The 19,830-nt window shown below is 31.4% G+C and overlaps 1 protein-coding gene across 1 annotated transcript in view; it reads left to right on the plus strand.

Annotated features, from left to right (window-relative positions):
• Positions 1-968: 968 nt before the first annotated feature.
• The window catches only part of LOC128177316 (uncharacterized), a 30,969-nt gene continuing 12,107 nt past the window's right edge, over positions 969-19,830 (plus strand). Inside the window, exons 1-18 of the mRNA XM_052843984.1 lie at positions 969-1,105; positions 6,179-6,335; positions 6,627-6,785; positions 7,224-7,360; positions 7,505-7,672; positions 8,030-8,073; positions 8,390-8,421; positions 9,778-9,878; positions 10,628-10,792; positions 11,275-11,321; positions 11,590-11,703; positions 12,072-12,197; positions 14,204-14,284; positions 14,380-14,391; positions 14,810-14,881; positions 16,596-16,627; positions 16,719-16,813; positions 16,922-17,110. Of these exons, the coding sequence (XP_052699944.1) occupies positions 987-1,105; positions 6,179-6,335; positions 6,627-6,785; positions 7,224-7,360; positions 7,505-7,672; positions 8,030-8,073; positions 8,390-8,421; positions 9,778-9,878; positions 10,628-10,792; positions 11,275-11,321; positions 11,590-11,703; positions 12,072-12,197; positions 14,204-14,284; positions 14,380-14,391; positions 14,810-14,881; positions 16,596-16,627; positions 16,719-16,813; positions 16,922-17,110 (1,850 nt within the window). The 5' untranslated portion in view covers positions 969-986. The remainder of the gene's footprint in view (positions 1,106-6,178; positions 6,336-6,626; positions 6,786-7,223; positions 7,361-7,504; positions 7,673-8,029; positions 8,074-8,389; positions 8,422-9,777; positions 9,879-10,627; positions 10,793-11,274; positions 11,322-11,589; positions 11,704-12,071; positions 12,198-14,203; positions 14,285-14,379; positions 14,392-14,809; positions 14,882-16,595; positions 16,628-16,718; positions 16,814-16,921; positions 17,111-19,830) is intronic.

Here is a 19,830-nt window from a genome sequence, read left to right on the forward strand (position 1 = left end):
TTCAAATAAGATTTTTACTGATTTAATTATTAGGTCAAAATATATTTCTTAAATGGATGGAAATTATACAAAGGGCCGTGTTACAACTGTACACAGAGCGATGAGGGTCATGACGTCACAGCTCGGAGGAAGATGTACATACAAGATTACAGTAACCCTGAGGCATTTGGTTCATATGGTTTTGAACCTGAAGTTGTAACTGCGAACGTCAAACCGACAAATATCACAATGGAAGTAAACGATAACGTTAAGGATGTTGTGTTGATGGTCAACAGTCACGAGCACTGGGAAATGGAGAGCTCGAAGATAACACTGGATGTAAATCTAGCAACAACGTACTCTAACAAGTTTGACGTAACGTAAGTACATCCCCCTGTCTATCTGTTGCTTACGTGGGTTTTAATTATCATGACGATGATGTCTTGGGTATTTCGAAAAAAAAAATATAAAGACATTATATTTAATTTATTTCAAAAGGTGCTGTTACTGACTCCAATTAGCACGTGATCAATTGCTATCAGTTTTTGATCAGGTGCATTTTGTCATAGAGCCTAATACCAACACAAGTATATAAATTCTATTAATAAATATGACATAATTAATATAATAGAGAATATATATATATTCTCTCTCTCTCTTTCTCTCTCTCTCTCTCTCTCTCTCTCTCTCTCTCTCTCTCTCTCTCTCTCTCTATATATATATATATATATATATATATATATATATATATATATATATATATATATATATATATATATATATAACTTAGGACTGTACACATGTGTATTACGTTTCAGATATTTTGACATTGTAATGCAGTGTTTTAAATAATATCAATTTGTCCCTCAAATAATTTATTATGTTTAAAATTACATCGCCACAACACATAACAATTATTTTAGAAACATGAAATCAAAAGTATATCCAGGATTACTATATTCTATAATTACATGTTTTAAAGCTTTCAGAGTGAGCCTGATGTTGCTATGACAAAGGTTCCTTATATGAGTACGATGTTTTTGCAAGTTAAGGTGGATTCAAATATTCGGAGAGATACAAATACACCAAACAACAGTCCAGTAGTTTTGGTTAAACCTTACTACAGGTAAAATAAAGGTTAAAGAAAAACGGTAGACCAAATTGGATAATAATTAAGGTGGCTCACTTCACCTTGAGATATTTTCTCAAATCAGCAGACAATTACTTTATTATGGTAAATATCATCATGGATAAGAAATTATTTAAGTCAAATAGGCAAAACAAATGTGCAATTTTGGATGAAAAATTACATTTTCTAAAATACAATTCAGTAAATATGAGCAAAAGCTCCACGCGGATTCGATCTCATGATCTGCGGTTCAGAAGCCCAATACTTTAACCACTAAGCTACGACGCTATACAACCCAATTAAACGATATAAACAGTTTAACAAAACATTTACATCGCCATCTTGTGACGTAGTGTCTTTAAAAGTACAAGTCTAGGTGTAGTGAGGTACCTTAATTTACTTGATCCTTGATAAATATGAGTTAACTAATATATTGGATATAGCATTGAATCATGATTTTTTGAAAGATACAGTTTCAAAACTGCAGCGATGTGTACACACAAATTTTCATAACACACTAACGCACGTTACTCAATTTGTATGCACACACCGCTGCAGTTATGAGACAGTATCTTATTTTTTATTCTTCTTGCCTTGTCTGCAAATGCGATTTATACCTTAAAATTTATAACAAGTTCATATTAATGGAAAAGCTACGACAACAGCCACAAGCGTGAACTTTGATTTTCGCTTGTGACGTTGCAGTTTACGGCGTTCAACGTTTGTGATGTCATAATAAAACTCATTATTTCACCTTTGAGTACCCTGTGTGTATTACTATAGAACTGAAACACATTGCTGCAGTTATGAGACTGTATACTTCAAAATATCATGATTTAATGCTGATATTTACATTTTTTTTAACTTCTTGCCTTGTCGCCAAATGTGATTTCTACCTTACAATCCCTATCTTATCTTTACGGTAAGTTAAAATTAATGGAAGAGCCACAGTAACAGCCAAAAGCGTGAACTTTGATTTTCGCTTGTGACGTTGGAGTTTACAGCGTTCAACGTTTGTGACGTCATAATAAAACTCGTCATTTCAACCTTTGAGTACCCTGTGTGCATTACAGTGTTATAACTGCCGTAGCTTAAACACACTCACAAGCAAAAACTATGTGTAATGTAAATATATAACTTTATATTTGCGCTTCTGATCTCGGTATGATTCATAAGGAGGGGCTACCACAAAGTTACCCAATATACAATCAATGCAAAACGCGGGTATGTTTAAAAAGGCTTCCCGATTGATTTTAAAGCGATGTGTATTTATAAAGTCACTTGTCTGTACTTTATACGATATGACGTCTTAATTAACTTTGACGTCATGATCTGCATCCACGTCGATAGTTTTCAGGGAATGTATCTTAACGTTAAAAGTAAATTATATCAAATCAGTATAAAACCGCATGTTTCCTTTGCATAGATGCTGCCGTTAATGCTAGACATACAGAATTCATTAATATTAAAAACCAGTATCAAATAATCGGCAGTTTTAAAGCTTCCTTTTAAGTAAAAGACTATTAATAAACTAGTGGTTTTGAGACTCTCCCTGTTACGTGTAAACAACTGAATGGAGAAATTTTAATGTATGTAAAACCAGCTTGGCGCAGGTGAAAGATCAAAACAATTTTAGAATATTTTTACGTAAAATTGGTAGAGAATATAAGTACAAATGTAAATCGTGCTTGGGAAACCTACGGATTTACACACATTTTTTGTAAATCGCTTTTGAATAGTAAAAATCTGCATTTTTTATGATTTTGTGTAATTTTTCAACAATATCTTCCATAAACAAAATATAAAAGTACGTGACATATCAACGGATTTTTTTAAAAATAATTTAATGTCATTAATCACCTGCGCCGGTGCAATTTATATAGATCATTTGCAATATTAGGATTCGCCCGTCACATAATTACTTAAAGAGTACCTGCAGTGCCGGTCAATTTTTGATATAATTGAGATCTATGTGTAAAAACATCATCCTGAAAATTTTACATCGATCGCATAAGTAGTTTTCGAGATATTTGGGGAAAACCCGATTTCACACCTGAACGAGTTTTGAATCAAGCCGTTTTGGCGCGAGATGAACTGTGACGTCACAGGGTCAACGCCGCTGTATGAGAAACAGGAATATCGTATGAAAACTGTTCGTTTTCTTGCATTGTTTAATCGATATATGAATATTTTTTCTGTTATTTTGTTTCCGTATCAACCCTGGATGACTAATTATACTGTCGTTTGAGTTTAACCCGTATTTTATCGAACAAAAATGCCGAATTTGGACAATTGTTTGCTTCATGAATTTCGTCAAATGTGTAACGCATTTTACATATAAATGCACACCATATGTAGCAAAATGACAATTAATCAAAGCATTATTGTTATACGAAACATATTTTGTTAATATTGTCATTCTTTCGAATGATTTCTCAGTGACATTATTAACTGATTATAATAATAGTATTGATGATACATAATGATATTTCGTAAAAGGTAACTCGGGGTCTATTCCTCGTATAAGGCATAACATTACAAATGATGTCGCCCGATTATTCAATAATATTGATATCGGACCAATAACAATCAAAATAGTATGAATTCTTTAACAAGCAAACACGGGATTATAAACGGATCAAGGCGAAAGTCCAAGATGGCTGCATGCGTGATTATGTCTGTCTCGTATTCTTTTAAAAATACGATAATGGAATTTAATTTTACATTTATTTACATCCTTTGTCAAAATGTTCCAGTTTATTTAGATTTCATAATGATTCGTTGTCAGTATTACAATTTAAGCTATACGGAGTTATAAAGCGTTTAATTGCTGACCATAGCGCTCGAAAAAAAGTTGCACTTTATTAAATAACAAATTATAAATCCGAAATAATTACTTGATCACATAAAAAAGGTTTCAATTGCAGAATTGTAAATTTTTGTCATTATTTAAGTGATAAGATAAGTAACAATAAAGGCATTTACTTTGAACATTAGTTTTACAATTCAATAGCATCATGCATGCTTCTTTAATCACTGATTGTCGGACTATACACATGTTTTAGCTGACGAATGCTTGATTTTACACAGTCTAATTTATTTTTCTGTTTTATCTTTTAACAATTGAGTAGCTAATTATTCACAAATCAATTTACCAGTCTAGAGGTGTGAAACCCTCTCTTTGTTCACCAGACTCGTGTACCTTGTGTATACATACCCCAGATACACGTGTGTCTGGAGCAGTGGCTTCGTTAGTTTACCTGTGTCATTATCTCGGATCACTCGTGTGTGAAAGGATATTATGTAATCAATAAAATGAATAATGAACATAAATTTGCCCATGTAAGCGTTTTAAGATATCGTATTCATCGGTAAAAAGGCGACGAGAATAACAAATTTTAAAATCGTTTAAAAAGAAATCAGATTGTAATAAAATAATAACGGATACAAATTTCTAGATCTACAATACTTAAATTAACAAAATACGTCAAAACATCAGACCTATATCAAGCATTTTGGCTGAAAAATCGTATTTAATTTGTATAGCTTTGTAAGGAAATTTCCGTCGTGTTGACCTCGTGACGTCTCTTCCGCTGAAGCCTCGTTATCGCCTAATTCTGTTTTCTCTTGATTAGATTTCCCAAAGCAGGTAAAAATAGCCAATTTGAAGGGGCGTAACTTCATTATTTTTGCACCGATTTCGATGCGGTGTTTTGCATTAAATTTTGGTAAATAAACTCTTTAACATATGTTTCACATCGGCTGGGCTGCAGGTACCCTTTAAGGAATTAATTCAATATTTCTTTGTTTTATACGATGTAAAATGGTTTGGGGCAGTTTACGCTTTATAAACCGCGAAGCGGTTTATAAAAAAGCGTAAACTGTTTTAAACTATTTTATATCGTATTAAACTAATAAATATTGAATTCATTGTTTATAATTTAATTTTTTTACTCTTCATTGTAAATAAAAACGGTCATTTGACCTTTAAAATCACGTAACGTTACTACGTTAGTCTTACTATGACGTAGGCAACATCTGTATACGATATAAAATAATTTTTTTAGCCAATGAGAAAGCGCGTTACAACCAGAATTAAATTATAAGGTACAAATGACGTCACAAACATGCATCAAATATATTGTTTAACATCGTTGTCAATAAATGTAACATAGATTTTAAGAAATACTCCATGTCAAAGTATTTTTGCGATGATCAAAATAATATCGTTTTCCAGCTGTATTTTAGCACCGGGACGTCTTAACATTGCTCCGAATATGATCACTCAAATTGGATAAATCATGTTTTGGTGCATGAACATCATTAATACAAGTTTCTGCAATAATTAATTGCAAGGCATGCACATTTACTACATTATAAAATAAGCTCATCAACATAAGGCATGTCTACAAACACCGTTATAAATTTTAAATATCAGGACAGTATATGTCCAGTATAGAGATATGGAATGAGCGTAAAATATGTGATGCATTAGGCCTACTCCAGTTGCACTTAAGTGCGACAAAATACACCACTTGTAAGGGTCATAATTAAGTCTCTCAAACAAAGTTTGGAGACCTATTATGTGTACTCAGTTTTTAGTATTCTTCGTCTTTCTTAACTCTGAGCTTGTCCATCACGTTTTGCAAAAAACAGCCGAATGGAATTGTACAATACTTTAGAATAAGATAGGCTAAATACTGTGAAGTCATTTGAATTTGTGGGGTAAATTTTTTATGAATTGTGGGTTTTTTCTTATTTGTTAAATATATATTTGTATCATATAAAAATTTAGCTACAGATAAACAATATTTTACACTATCTTTCTTTTAGTTGAGTTCTGCATCCATCTACTGCTGTATAAAGTAAATAAATTTGACGTCTTCCATCACTTGCAAGAAAGCACTTAGGTGTTAAAGGAAAATGTATTTTATTTAATGGGTTTATATCGTCTTTATTGTAAACTGCAAAACTTATTGTAAAATCCTAACCAAATCGAAAGGTTGTGTTCCTGAATAAAGTTAAATAAATATTAGGAGCATTGGAAAGGTATTATTTGTACATTTTTAGCTTGGAACTGGGGAAAGACTATTTTCTTCATATTCCGATTATTGACAACGATGGCGACCAAATTCAATGTGCAATATCAACATATCTTGAGGCCGAAGGTTTCGGCAGTTTTTTAACCAACCTGAAGAAGGCAAATGCACTGAGTATAAATAAAAACGTAAGTTATTAAACTAAATTCCTTAATCATCACGACAAACAAATGAGGTTTTTTTTTGGGGGGGGGGGGGGGGTTAAGTTTAATGTTTGACGCAAGATATCGTGTTTTTCCGAGTTTCTTAATCAAATTTTTGTTCCTAATATTGAGCTTTACATGTTTTTATCCACATTGGAAAAAAATGAACTATATTCAATTGAAATTAGCTATAGAATGCTGACCCTTGATATAAAACTTTTTAAAAAATCATTTTAAGGTTATAAAGACAATTTAAATGTAAATGCATTTTTATAGACATGCAAATTGACCATCAGGGTCATAAATTCAGTGTTCCAAATTGGCGACAGTTTTGGCATACCTGTCACAGTGAAAGACTATGGGACCACGGACACCATCGTGGGTAGTACAACTCACTTTGCTTATAACACGCTTTTTGGGAGAGTGTCTGTTTTGGTTAGTAAAATAATATACATCTTAATTTTATAAATTAAAAGTAAAAGTGATATACAACGGCTATTATGTTGTCTTGTCAAAATTGGTCTTTTGTCAAAGTTGTTTCAATAATGTTATAAATGGTATACTCAAAACTCCGTATTTAGTAAAGATTGATTAAGAATCTATGAATAGGTGGTCAAAAAAGCCAACAAAGAACGTTGCATTTCAAACGATGAACGATGCAGGACACTGCAGATAAAACGGAGTGTAAATTGTCACATGGGCTGCTTTTGTGATTTAAAAATGCAAAACAAATCATACAACAAGAGCTCTTATATATATATATTACCTTTATTTTGATGAGGTACGTTAGATATCTTCAGAGGTCTTAAATCTAATATTATGGGTTTGCAAAATGTTAAAACATCAATGCTGATTTTTTAATACTTCAAATAGATGTATTTCAACGTGACGGGTGATACTCATCCACCAGAATTTGCAACACCAACCCCACCCAACAACCAAAAGTATACAATTTATGTTGGAGGGGCGTTTCATGTAAACGTTTATGCCAAACCAACTTTAAATACTAGGTATGAACTTAAACTTTGTATCTCAGCGCCAGCATTTACAATTTATAATGTCTTCAGTTTTCGCCTAGATATGTTTGGAAGGTAGGCGATCATAAACACTGAAATAGAGAATAAAATACAATGTATATACATTTTATTATGTAGAACAATCACAAAATTCAACTTTTTGAGGAGAGATGGTAAATCTGTGAACCAGACAAGGCATGTAGCTCCTTGGGATCAGAAGGTGGCCTATATCTCCATGAGCTGGTCTCCTGTCAATGAAGATAAAGGACATCACATTGTGTGTGCTAATGCTGAGGACAGCGCAGGGTACTTACTTTTAATAGGTTGTGGAACAATAAAACGTCAGGGGAAAATCAAAATCAACCTTTGAAACCTTAGTAATCCTATGGCTATATCTTTTATTCTTTATACACTATTAGATCTAAATGGTTATATTTTTGTCTTATATACTAGTATAGTTGATAATATTAAACATATTTTTTTCGGCATACAATTCCAAGTCTGTGAAGCAGTTATAAATTATAAAACAATACCTATATTGCGTGTTTTAGTATAAGGGCTGGTTGTTAAATGGTTTAAACAAATTCAATTTAAAGGACAAAGTGATTTGAAATTGGATTTAAAGGTTGGAGTAGCACGATTATTGCAACTTTTTTTTAACAGTGTAAGCACAGTTGAACTTCATTGCTTTAGAATTGAAGTAAAGGGTAAGAGCTCGCTCTCTCTCTCTCTCTCTCTCTCTCTCTCTCTCTCTCTCTATAACACACACACACACACACACACACACACACACACACACACACACACCAGGATTGAAATTGAAATATTAACATCAAACTTTCATGAACATTACTGTTCAAGAAATCTTGAAACTCTCGTTTAGATTCTTTTATTAAATACATTATTTTAAAACAAATTTCAATCTATATGTTTCATTGGCTCTTTTGATAAAAGTTGTTTTCATACAGAACTAAATATAGAATTAAAGTTATTATAATGTTTCTTTTCATATACTTTTTACAGAAACTATTTTCAGACCAAATAACAAAATACAGGTGAGAGTTGTTTTAACACTGTAACTTTTCAATTCATAAGACAATGATTGCAATTTCCCGCTTATACATAAGTTACTTACTGATAATACACATGATTTTCAGTTTAAAAATCAACCACGTGCACATTAACTGAGTGTTTCAAATTATATCGAAAACTACATGTATATATGTTATATTACGGTGATATTCTTACATGTTAATGAAAGAACATCGCTTTGGAATTTTTTGTTTATTATTTCTAATGGCGCCTTTTTGTGTTTTGCTAATTTGAAAAAAAAATGTTCCTTTGGTTTTAAAATCTTATTATCTTAAAAATTTTACAAATTACATCTTTTAAATATACAAATAATTGACTGTGTAAAGAAACGTATTATATATTTTCTGTTCTTTTTCAATAAAGCCCCTTGTCCTGCACCCCGTCATAACAGTAAGCTATAGCTGTCTAACAAAGTGCCACTTATTACACGGCTAATTTATACATGATAAACTGCTCAGCTACGTGGAATCAATTCAATAAAATTTATATTTGTTTCTATTGAAATGAAACTCACACTAAAAAAACATATGGAAGGCATATTACAATGTAATTTCGTTTATTCTAAAAACCTCTTTTAGAATCGTCTATTTTGTATAGAATAGGGTCTAAACAGGAGTTCTAACTAATAATGTACTAATAATCTAATCTAACAGAAGCACGTCATACTCTACCTTCGTTTTAAAAAAAAAATCTCGACCTGTACTCACCTTTGCGTATGCTAACTCTTAAGGGCAATTCGGTATTATAGGACTAATACAAATTCATGTTTTGTTTATCTTAACATGTCTTTTGATGTGTAATTTTCTTCAAAACTTACATATCCAAACGCAAAACTATTTGAATTTGATTTGATTGCTGAATTATTCGATTGATAAATTAAAATGAGGCAAAAAGATCGTAAAAACTAACAATAAACAATCACAAGACAAACGTTTAAAGCAACTGCCCATTCTATCTTACCCATTTTATCATATATCTATGATATAGGTAGTCTATTGATATCAATTTATTAGAAGATCCCTTCTTAAATTTGGTTTAAACAACACTTTAAAAGAAGCTCGTGACATTTTAACCACTTTCCTTAAATAGCGCCTATAGAAACTAAGTGATCTAGTAATATTAGGAGTTAAAAGTAGAAAATCAGAATCGTTACATTTTTTTTAGCAAATAAAAATCAGGAAAATCAAGAAAATACTGGCAAGTAGCATTCATACTGAAAGAAATGGTAAATTATTACTAGTGGGATTTTCAGGAGTAAACTTCGCTCATGTATATGTTTTAGATTACTTTGCATCGAAAACACGTACTTTTGCATTCAGGGGAAGCCTTATTACGCATCATTTCCAGAGCCTACAGATATAGTATGTCCACTTCATGCGTATTGCAGATTCCCCGTGTATGCCGCGACCACCAACTCTAGGTAAGGAAACAATTACTTGCTAGCTTTAAATTTATATTACTTTTTCAATTTACTATCAGTTAGGCAAAAAACTCAATTGATTATACATTTTGACATTTTTGAGATGGTTGGCGGTTTGTTATTGTCATTTTTTCATTGTTCAATAGTTAGTAATTTAAATAGATTGATCGATTAATCATTTCAAAGTTAAAATTCGTTTATAAGAAATACTTCTGTATGAGTTCTCAGAGGATATGTATATAACACCAATGGGAACATTTATGTTTTTAGATCACACTATTTAAGAGTTTATTGTTATGTTTTCTATTTAAAATTAAACGGAAATTATATAACAAAAATGCCCTAATACTTTTTGCTTTAACCTTACACTTATAACGTCTATAAATTAAAGGGTTACTTTTCCGTATATCATTGGTCTTCCGTTTTCTGTTTTATTAAAAAGCAACCTTACAATGATGAGAAATCTTACATTTAACGCTTTGCATCAGTATATTAATAATAAAGTACCACAATCTCAGATGTAGAAACAAAATTACAGTTTTGCTGAATTTTCTCCTTTTTTATTTCTTAGCTTTGTAAATCTAACTGCGTGATCCTATACGATGTCGTTGCTTTAAACATTAAAGTGTATCAAAATTATGTATTTTTGACTTAGCTGTGTGTTAAATGTTCATTGGTTCCCATTTTAATCTGGAATTACACATATTGTTGTCCCTTAATGCCTTCAAATCAACATTTACTCAATTTAGGCATACTGTCAACGAAATTGTCAGTACGTCAGAGAGTGAAGAGAATGTCACGATAGAATATAGCCATACTGTGATCAACGGATCTTCACCAACGACGGTAGCACAGGTGGAATTCTTAGCACTTTTACCTGGTCCTCGTCAAATTTGCCTGAACGCATCGGATAAGTAAACATTTGATTAATATTATATGAACCTTTGTATACTTTTCTGTAAATCTGTCTTTCAATCAAAATAAAACCTTACTATTTTTTTTTCTAGTTTGTATTTACTGATGAATAAGATCAAACACTTCTTATCAGACTAATTATGGAAAATTAAAAAAAAAATCCGAAGTTGTTTATATATTCTCTATATAAATTTGAATAACACTGCTTTTAAATATATCGGATATATTTTAATTAAGAACGACGGGACAGGATTTATTTAACTGCAGTTTGCTAAGATGTTATATTTTTTAAGCGTTGACTTTGATTTTGCTATGTCATTCAATATATATTTTTACTAAAAAAAAATAGAAGACGAAGAAAAGACACTTCAAATGCAATTGAAAAGAATTTCTAAGTCTTGTGTTCAAGTGTCTTTTACTGTAGGTTGAGCAGCTCTGTTGGCTACAATTATATGTGATATAATTTTGAATTTCACTGCAGTATTGCATGGACTACGCGGTGTCTTTACTTGTCTGTCCAAAGACCAGGTATGATATTCAAAACATTGATTAAAATAAAAGTATCGTGTATACTATTGCAAGCAACAATGTGAGAATATTCTCCTTTCTAAAAGACACTAAGTGTTAGTTCAAATAAATCTAACTGTATTTAGAAAAACCCGAGTATCTTATACTGAACAGCTTGCCGACGTCATATTTCTAGACCTCCAGTTTCATTTTCCTATATGATAAAAACTATGTTTTAAAAACGACGATAAGGATGTTACTAAAACGTTCATTTAACCGTGGTAATTAGATCCCTGTGCTTCACTACCATGTCGACATGGAGGATTGTGCTCGCCATCTGCTGATAATTCTGGCTTCCAGTGTCACTGTGTAGAACCTTTCACTGGTCAGTTTTGTGAAAACGGTAGGTAGCAATTCCTTTTGAAAAACAAACAACATTTTACAAAGTTCAAGTTTTTGAATTGCAATTTATTTTAAAATCGGTATAATGTAAGACCAAACAATCTTCGAGATTTTTGTTGCTGACAAAACGATCACATAACATATATAAATAAATTTTGGCAATATGACATACGGTTTTGAACTTTGATGTGACATGAAAGAATATTATTTTATAGACTTCTATCATGATGTTAATTGTGGCTTATCTTTTCTTTTTGTTTTTTTTTTTTGTTTTTGTCAATGAAACATTTGATTGAAAAATTTGAAGGCAAGAAAAACATGTTTAATTTTCTTGCTTTGATTGTTATTTGTTTCTGTATTTAATTTCAGGAAATCAAGCCTGCGCTCAAAAAGAGAGTCCTTGCTTTAACACTACATGCGTGGATATACCTGTTTCCCCACACTTCATGTGTGGTCAGTGTCCATATGGCAAAGTAGGCTACAAATGTGATATTGGTAAGTATTTGATATTTATTTTGAAAGTATTTAAAATGGATATTTTAAGTCAACCAAAAAATACATGTATAAAAAATAAATGGACAAGACTCATCTGTAATTAAAGCTGAAAATGTTTCTTTAAAATCGTTAGCATTCTACCATATTTTGTACTGGTATCATACATTATACGAATATTACATGGCTTTGAGGGCGACATACCAGAATATTTGCCCCGAGGTGACAGGAAAGCCTTGGAGTTTTATGTCGCCCGATGCCGAAGGCATGTTACATGTTATATAACATTTTCAAAAAATCAAAATCCGTTTTCGAACATATTTACCTCATTCACCAGTGTATTTTAATTATTAATGCATCTTCATATCTAACAAATCAATGTTTTGTAAAATATCGATCGATGCTTTCAATAAGTAGATAATTTTTCAAAATAGACATTTAAAGTAAGTTCTTCTGAATATCAGACGCTGTCCTGAAATTTTTATTTTCGAGAAACTGTTTATGTTTGCTTAGCTAAATTTCGAACCGGACATAATTAATTTGCAGAACTATTGCAAGCCAGAGTGATATTACAATTTAGAGAGGGCAATATAAATATTTCCTGTAAAATATAACTGTTTTTGAAAGGCAAAATAATTATTTCTGGTGTGATTCATCAATTTTCAGGGCATAGTAATAAAATTATCTCATTTGTGAAAAAAGGGGAAAACTTATTCAAAAATGTTATTTAAGATATTGTACTAAAAATAGGTACTTAGAAATGTTAATTTAAATTTTGCCTGATCTAATTTTCTTCAGAAATCAATCAAATTTCTAGGGTCTTTTTATAAATCAATGCTTGATAATTTGCTCCTTTCCCCCAAAAAAGGAAAAATAGATTTGAGTTTTTGTTAGAAATGAAATTGAAATGAATGACAAACTACATTACATTAGTTTCATGGCTACAACTTGAGCACGACCAAAAAATGTTGATACCTCAAAAAAATTAGAACAAGGACAAAGAACTTTTAATTAATTTTAATCTCTCTAAAGAATATTATGACAAACTTTGGAAGGACATTGTTTCGATGTGAACTGAATATTTTGAACTAACATTTTTTTAAAAAATACGTGTATAATGCTTTATGAAGGTAATACTTATCACCCACGCTTTGAGTGGCAACTCGATATATAGAGACCACAGTTCTGTGTTGTAAGAACAAATATACGAGGTTTCAAACACATGTAAGTTGACAAACACTTTGAACTTTATAATTGTTTTTATTACAAAAATAGCAAAGACGAGAAATCATCTTGAAATGGAACTTTTATTGCCTTTCTGTATCACATTTTGATTTTGACTGATCATCGGGAAAGGCTCAGTGAAGCTTGAAACCTTTGAAAATGGAAAACTAATATTTGAAAACCTTCACTTCAAATTGCAAATTAGGGTTATGAAAGTCTGTTAAACGGTTATGTTTCAAAACTTGTGTAGAATAACCTCAACTTTACTGTCATAAAACCCCGGATTTAGTTTTTTTTGTTCTTTAGTTAATTTCTTAGGTGAGTTGAAAGGATTCACTTTTATGTATTTGAAGTTAATGTTTAGTCCGTCCCCACTCTCCTATTCATTATTATTTTTGAATTGTTAGATTTATTAAGTCGATATATTTTTATTTGCTAATGAACCGACGCGAAGCGGAGGTTGCCAATGGTTTTCGTGGGGTGTCAATTTCAACTGTTATCCTCCCAAACAGGCACTATTTATTTTATCATAATGAATGTCTTAATATTAGATAATTCTTTACTGCTTTTATATAGAAATGACCTGAATTCTACGCCAAACCGTACGCGCATAATTTACGCGCATGTAACAATTCGTTGTGTTACCTGTTGCTAAGTGTGTTGCTAACGCTGAGGGTAATAGAACGGATTATCAACTGTGTCTTAACCAATCAGATTTCAGTATTTAACATGAAAGTATAATAAAAGATATTATTAACCTATGAATAAAATATCATATTTTACAGATGTAGACCTTTGCCGTCCAAATGTATGCAATGATCATGAAATTTGTCATCAGAACGGGAATATCTTTGAATGTTTGCCAGGTTTGCTTATTTTGTAAATTAATTCATTGAAATGATTTATAATCTCTTTCTTTATAACAAACATTTAACTGATATCCATTCTTTTTACATTTTAGAACAGCTCAGAGGTAGGTCACTTCCATAGCGGAGATAATATTTATATGTTTTTCAATTCCATATGCTCATGCTTTGAATTCTATTTGTACAAATCAAAATACATTGACATTTATTATATTTTTATATAAAATAAAAAGCCACAAATCTTGTTTTTTCTTTGCCCGTTCGTTTTGAGAAGGTTGACAGTTTGTTGTTGTCATTTTTTTCATGTATTACGGGTGATGGGAGATAAACATAATACCTGGTACAATCGCAAAGTTTCAAACATTGTCGATCAACAACTGTTTTGTTTATGCGTCGTTATAGAAGAATACAAATATTAGCAAAATAATTGGAAAAAAAATCATTTTACAAAATTTTTTTCTAATTTGATAAGTATTACTTATTTGAAATGATATATTGTAAACATTAGAAAAATTATTTTTTTAGCACCTTGTCCTGAAGGATGTGAGAAAACGTCGAGTACTGTTTGTGTAAAGAATGAATGTGTCTGTGCTTTAGGTATGCAGGTCGATGGTTTCTGTAAAACAAGTAAACACTTTATAATCAGGGGCCCGTTTCACAAAGCATACTTAGGACTAAGTTATATCATAGGAAAAAACCTTTCCCTAAGTTCATTACTTATCCTTTTCAGTATTCAAGTCTTATCTTATGAAATTCGTAAGCTATGTCTTAACTTTAAGACAGGTAAATCGATGTCTTAGGAACAAACTTAACATTGCGACTGTTTATTTTACAATGAAACGAAATACATGCAAAGTAAAGTTGAACAAAAATACAAGAAAAACGAACAATAATGACAAGTTTACTTTATTTCTTAATTGAAAACTTTAGAACTATCAAAATATACATATATTTCTTCAATTAATTTCTTTAGTGTAGACTTTTAATTTTAACATTTTGTAGATTATCTGGTTGCACGTGCAGATGGATAGCGGGCATTGTTATAGCTGGTGCACTGATGATAATGAAATAAGCCATGCCCGATAAATACTGATATCTTAAGTAGTTTGATAAAAACAGGAATAAATACTAAAGAAAACTCAACTACAGAATGACTGGATGATTTGTCCTATACCTCCACCAAATAGGCGTTTCTTTAACAAAACTAATTTTTAGGAGTTTTCTTTGCGTTGAGGGTGAGGGGTTGTCTATTTCAGTTTTGTTGGGAGGGGTAGGAGTGGCCGTCAAGTGGGCTAGTGGGTATGTCGAAGCTAAATCATCCATGGGAATGATGTTTCATTAAGAAATTGTTGCCTTTTATCCTCGCCTCCTCTATCAGCCAAGATGCATTTATTTGTAATGTTTCCTTTTGTAAAAAAAAATACATTCTTGTATCAACCATTACAAGAAAACACGCGTTACATTAAACTTAGTTTAAAAGTTCCACATATCTCCATTTTACTTGTTACTGTATGCGAGTATTGTAATCCATTTTGTAATTTACCGTAAGATATAGTAAAGTCAAAATATTTGGCTTTCTCGACGAGTATTTTTAATTTAGGAGTAAGCATATCTGTATATGTTAACACGGACTATTCATAATGGACCAACTAGACAAAAAAAACCGCACTCGATCATTTATACAGAATAACAGAAACCAATGTTTTCAAATGATTCATGTTGTCAGGAATTATATGTAGCAAAAAACAAGAATGATACTCAGGCTGCGATCTCTCATATTCAAAAAATACTGCTTTCAAAGAATATACGGGTATATTACATGATTTTTATTTTCTCATGTATGCATGTGAAGGTAAAATATTATACAAAATTTCAGTACATGCACATAGGAATTACACTATTTGCACTCTATTTAATACACGTTTTAACTTTTTTTTTCTAATTTGTTTCTAGGTGAATAAGGGAATGAGATTTTACGTTTACTTAGAAAGTTTACACCCATGCCATATAGAAAAGAATTTACGTGATCAATATAAGTTAGGAATTAACAAAATGATTTAAAAGTGGCTTTCAATGTATCTTAAGATAATATTTAGCCAACATCATTACGCTTAGAAAGTTTTTGAAACAGCTATGACAAATCTTAGGAACTTCGTAAGTTATAACTTAGGCATATCTTAAGTTCTTTCTTAGGAAACATCTAAGGAAATCTTTGTGAAACGGGCCCCAGTTCTTAATTTTTTTTTTCCAATTCATCTTAAAATTATAAAGGATTTTAACATGAATTTGTAATATTTTGCTTTATTTTCAGAAAACACATTGTTTAAGAATGTTCAAGATCTTGTAAGTTTATTTTATTATTTGTAGAGGAATTTTTAAATGGTATTATATATGTTTTTAGACCAACGTATTAGCTTTATCTGTTTTTATGCAGCCATATTTTGTACCGCCCACTCCTGATGTAGGATCTGTCATAGCATGTGACTTTGAGCAAACGATTTGTAATTTTCCAATTTACATCTCATCAAGGTATCTTTTGATCTTTCCATTTTTGCCATTTGTTCTATTTTGTAAAACATTTTTGCAGCAATTTACGCTATTGTACTGAATGTCTATTTCCTTATTTTTCTTCAACAGTTCTTCGCCATATGCAGGATCATTCAATGACACAGACACCAGTAGTCGCATTATAACTTTTTCGACACCTTTGAAAGACGTCTCATCAGATATATACCAAATAACAGTGTCCGTTGGGAGTAAAACCAGAAATTTTGCACCTGAATACACCGAATACGATGTTTGTCTGGATGTAGCAAAAACGATATCGTAAGCATACACATTTATGATAATTACTAAACCTTGGACAGACTCATGTAGTTGCATGAAAATCTAGTTCTTTCAGACCTTTAATCATTCCTTATGTTTTTATACTAGATTTTTTTTATAATCATGTAACAAGTGAGTTTAAGCGATTAAACTATCATCCATTGTCAGTTATTGTCGGTTTTATAAGATCCATTTTCTCAAGGTCTTTTCAATTGCGCTGGTTAAATGTATTTTTGGTTATCGATTAAACGGTTTATTCGAATGAACGATCATACTGCTTAAATAGGATTCATTAAGTAGTGAATTATCATTTTTTGGAAAATATAGTTTTATAACTGCAGCGGTGTGTGCTTACAAATTGAGTAAAAATTGTATGCACACATCGCTGCAGTTATGAGACTATATCTTTAAAAAAAATACTCTTTTACATATGTAACCGAGCAGTCAAGCAAAACGAAGATGGTGTACTGTGTATCTGATGACTTTTTATTTTGAATATATAGAGGCATTGACCTACAAAATAATACATAATATGAGAAAACTGAAAAAAATGAAAGAAAATACATTAGCTATAAGTTACCACAAATACATTATACGTTTCATAAAAAATCAATTACAGTGCGTACTGTAAAGAAAGCTAACCTTTGAACTTTACAGACACAATCCAAGTATTATAACTTTAATTACAAAAATACACTTTAGTATTGACAATGCAATTAAAATAAAACCAAAGACTAAACATTTACACTGATAAGTAAAACATAAGTTAATATGAAATTTACATACCATAAGATGCCACAGATATCAACCGGATGGTATTTTCTTGAAACTGTATACTGCTCTAACTTAATTAGAATTATAGGTAACTTATTTATACACCTAGCTTCAAAATATTTGGTTAATATTATGAACCAATGAAATTACAGATAGGAAGAACTCAATTTACTTGCGCAGTTAAACTTTGGCTGATATAAATTTAAGATTCTTTTGAACAAAACGAAAAATAGAAAATACAAAACGAATAAATACACATAGACATATTACTCTACTATCACATATATATATATATATATATATATATATATATATATATATATATATATATATATATATATATATATCTTATATTTACATCTTTTTTAACTTCTTGCCTTGTCTACAAATGTGATCCATATTCCCAAGGTCTTATCAATTACGCTGGTTAAATGTATTATTATTTATCGATTAAACGGTTTATAAGAATGAACGATCATACTGCTTAAATAAATAGGATTCATTAAGTAGTGAATTATTTTGGAAAATATAGTTTTATAACTGCAGCGGTGTGTGCTTACAGGTATCACACCGGTAATTGTTTTCACTATATAGCACTATAGAAGGGGAAAAATTCTTTAAAATCAGTTTGCATTCCTCATGACAAAATATTCGGAGGAAATGTTATTTGTTACCTATCTCATCAGCTAACATCATAAAAAGGGCAAGCGATACTGCATTTTCTCAAAATATCTAGCTTCAAACAGGTCTTCCCTCAAAACCACGTGTTTTCCATTTGTATGTTAACAGACTGCACACTCCCCAGGAAGCTGCTGCATGTGCCCTGGAAGAAGTAGTCCCTGTGAAAAAAGATCATCACCTAACAAAATACATGAAATATCCTACTCAGTGGTACAAAAAAAATTAAAACTGAGTAAAGGAAAATGTAAAAATGCAGTCAAGGAAAAAAATAATTCTGAAGTATATATGGAACTACAATTGACTAAGTTCATTGTGATTGGCCGATTACCGTTGTGATACCTTGAAAATTGAGTAAAAATTGTATGCACACGTCGCTGCAGTTATGAGACTATATCTTTCAAAACAAATACTCTTATATATACTGTAGAAGCACATATATTCGTTGGGTTAAAATTTCGTTGTTTTTAAACCAAATAAAATTTGGTTGGGATTTAATTTCGTCATATCGTAATCTACATGTATTAAAAGTTGTCAAAATGATTTATCACGGTCTTATTCGTACATAACGAACGATAACTCTGTATGCAGGTATCGTATAAACCGAGCGCGTGGAATTATAAATTCCGATTTGAGTGTCTCTTACCTACGGCAAAATTCAGTAGTGAGCTGAGTAGTTCTAACGATTTAATTTACTACACTTGAATCGAATTCCCGGTCATTCTATAGATCATTCCTGATGTGCAAACATGTCTTTGTTGAAGTGGGTAAAAAGTTCTAAAATAACTGAACCTTCATCCCCTGGACTTCCTTCGCCGAGTCGAGCTTCAACCGAAAAGGAAGCGATTGCTCTAACTGCAGCCAATAATGCAATAGAAAGCTTGGCTGATTCTCCAAAATCATCGCCGTCAAGACCCTGCAAACGTAAACGGGGGGAATATGGCTCTTACACACCTGAACTACGGGCGAAATATGCAAAATTGGCCGAGGAAGGAAATTGGTAAACAAGTTTCAGAAACTACAATTCGTAATATGAGAAATGATTATCGAAAAAAGGTAAAACTAATTTAGAACAAAGAATTTTGGCTTAAATTAAAAAAAAATAAAACCCTGCGTGGCCGTCCGCTTATGTTAGGCGAAAAAATTGACGATGAAGTGAAACAGTTCATTAAAAATTTCCGTACGTCCGGAGGTGTAGTCAACACAACAATCGTTGTTGCCGCTGCCCAAGGAATAGTCGGCGCTGAGAACCGGGCGCTTTTGAAAGA

The sequence above is a fragment of the Crassostrea angulata genome, chromosome 3, assembly GCF_025612915.1.
Source record: "Crassostrea angulata isolate pt1a10 chromosome 3, ASM2561291v2, whole genome shotgun sequence".
Lineage (NCBI taxonomy): Eukaryota > Metazoa > Mollusca > Bivalvia > Ostreida > Ostreidae > Magallana > Magallana angulata.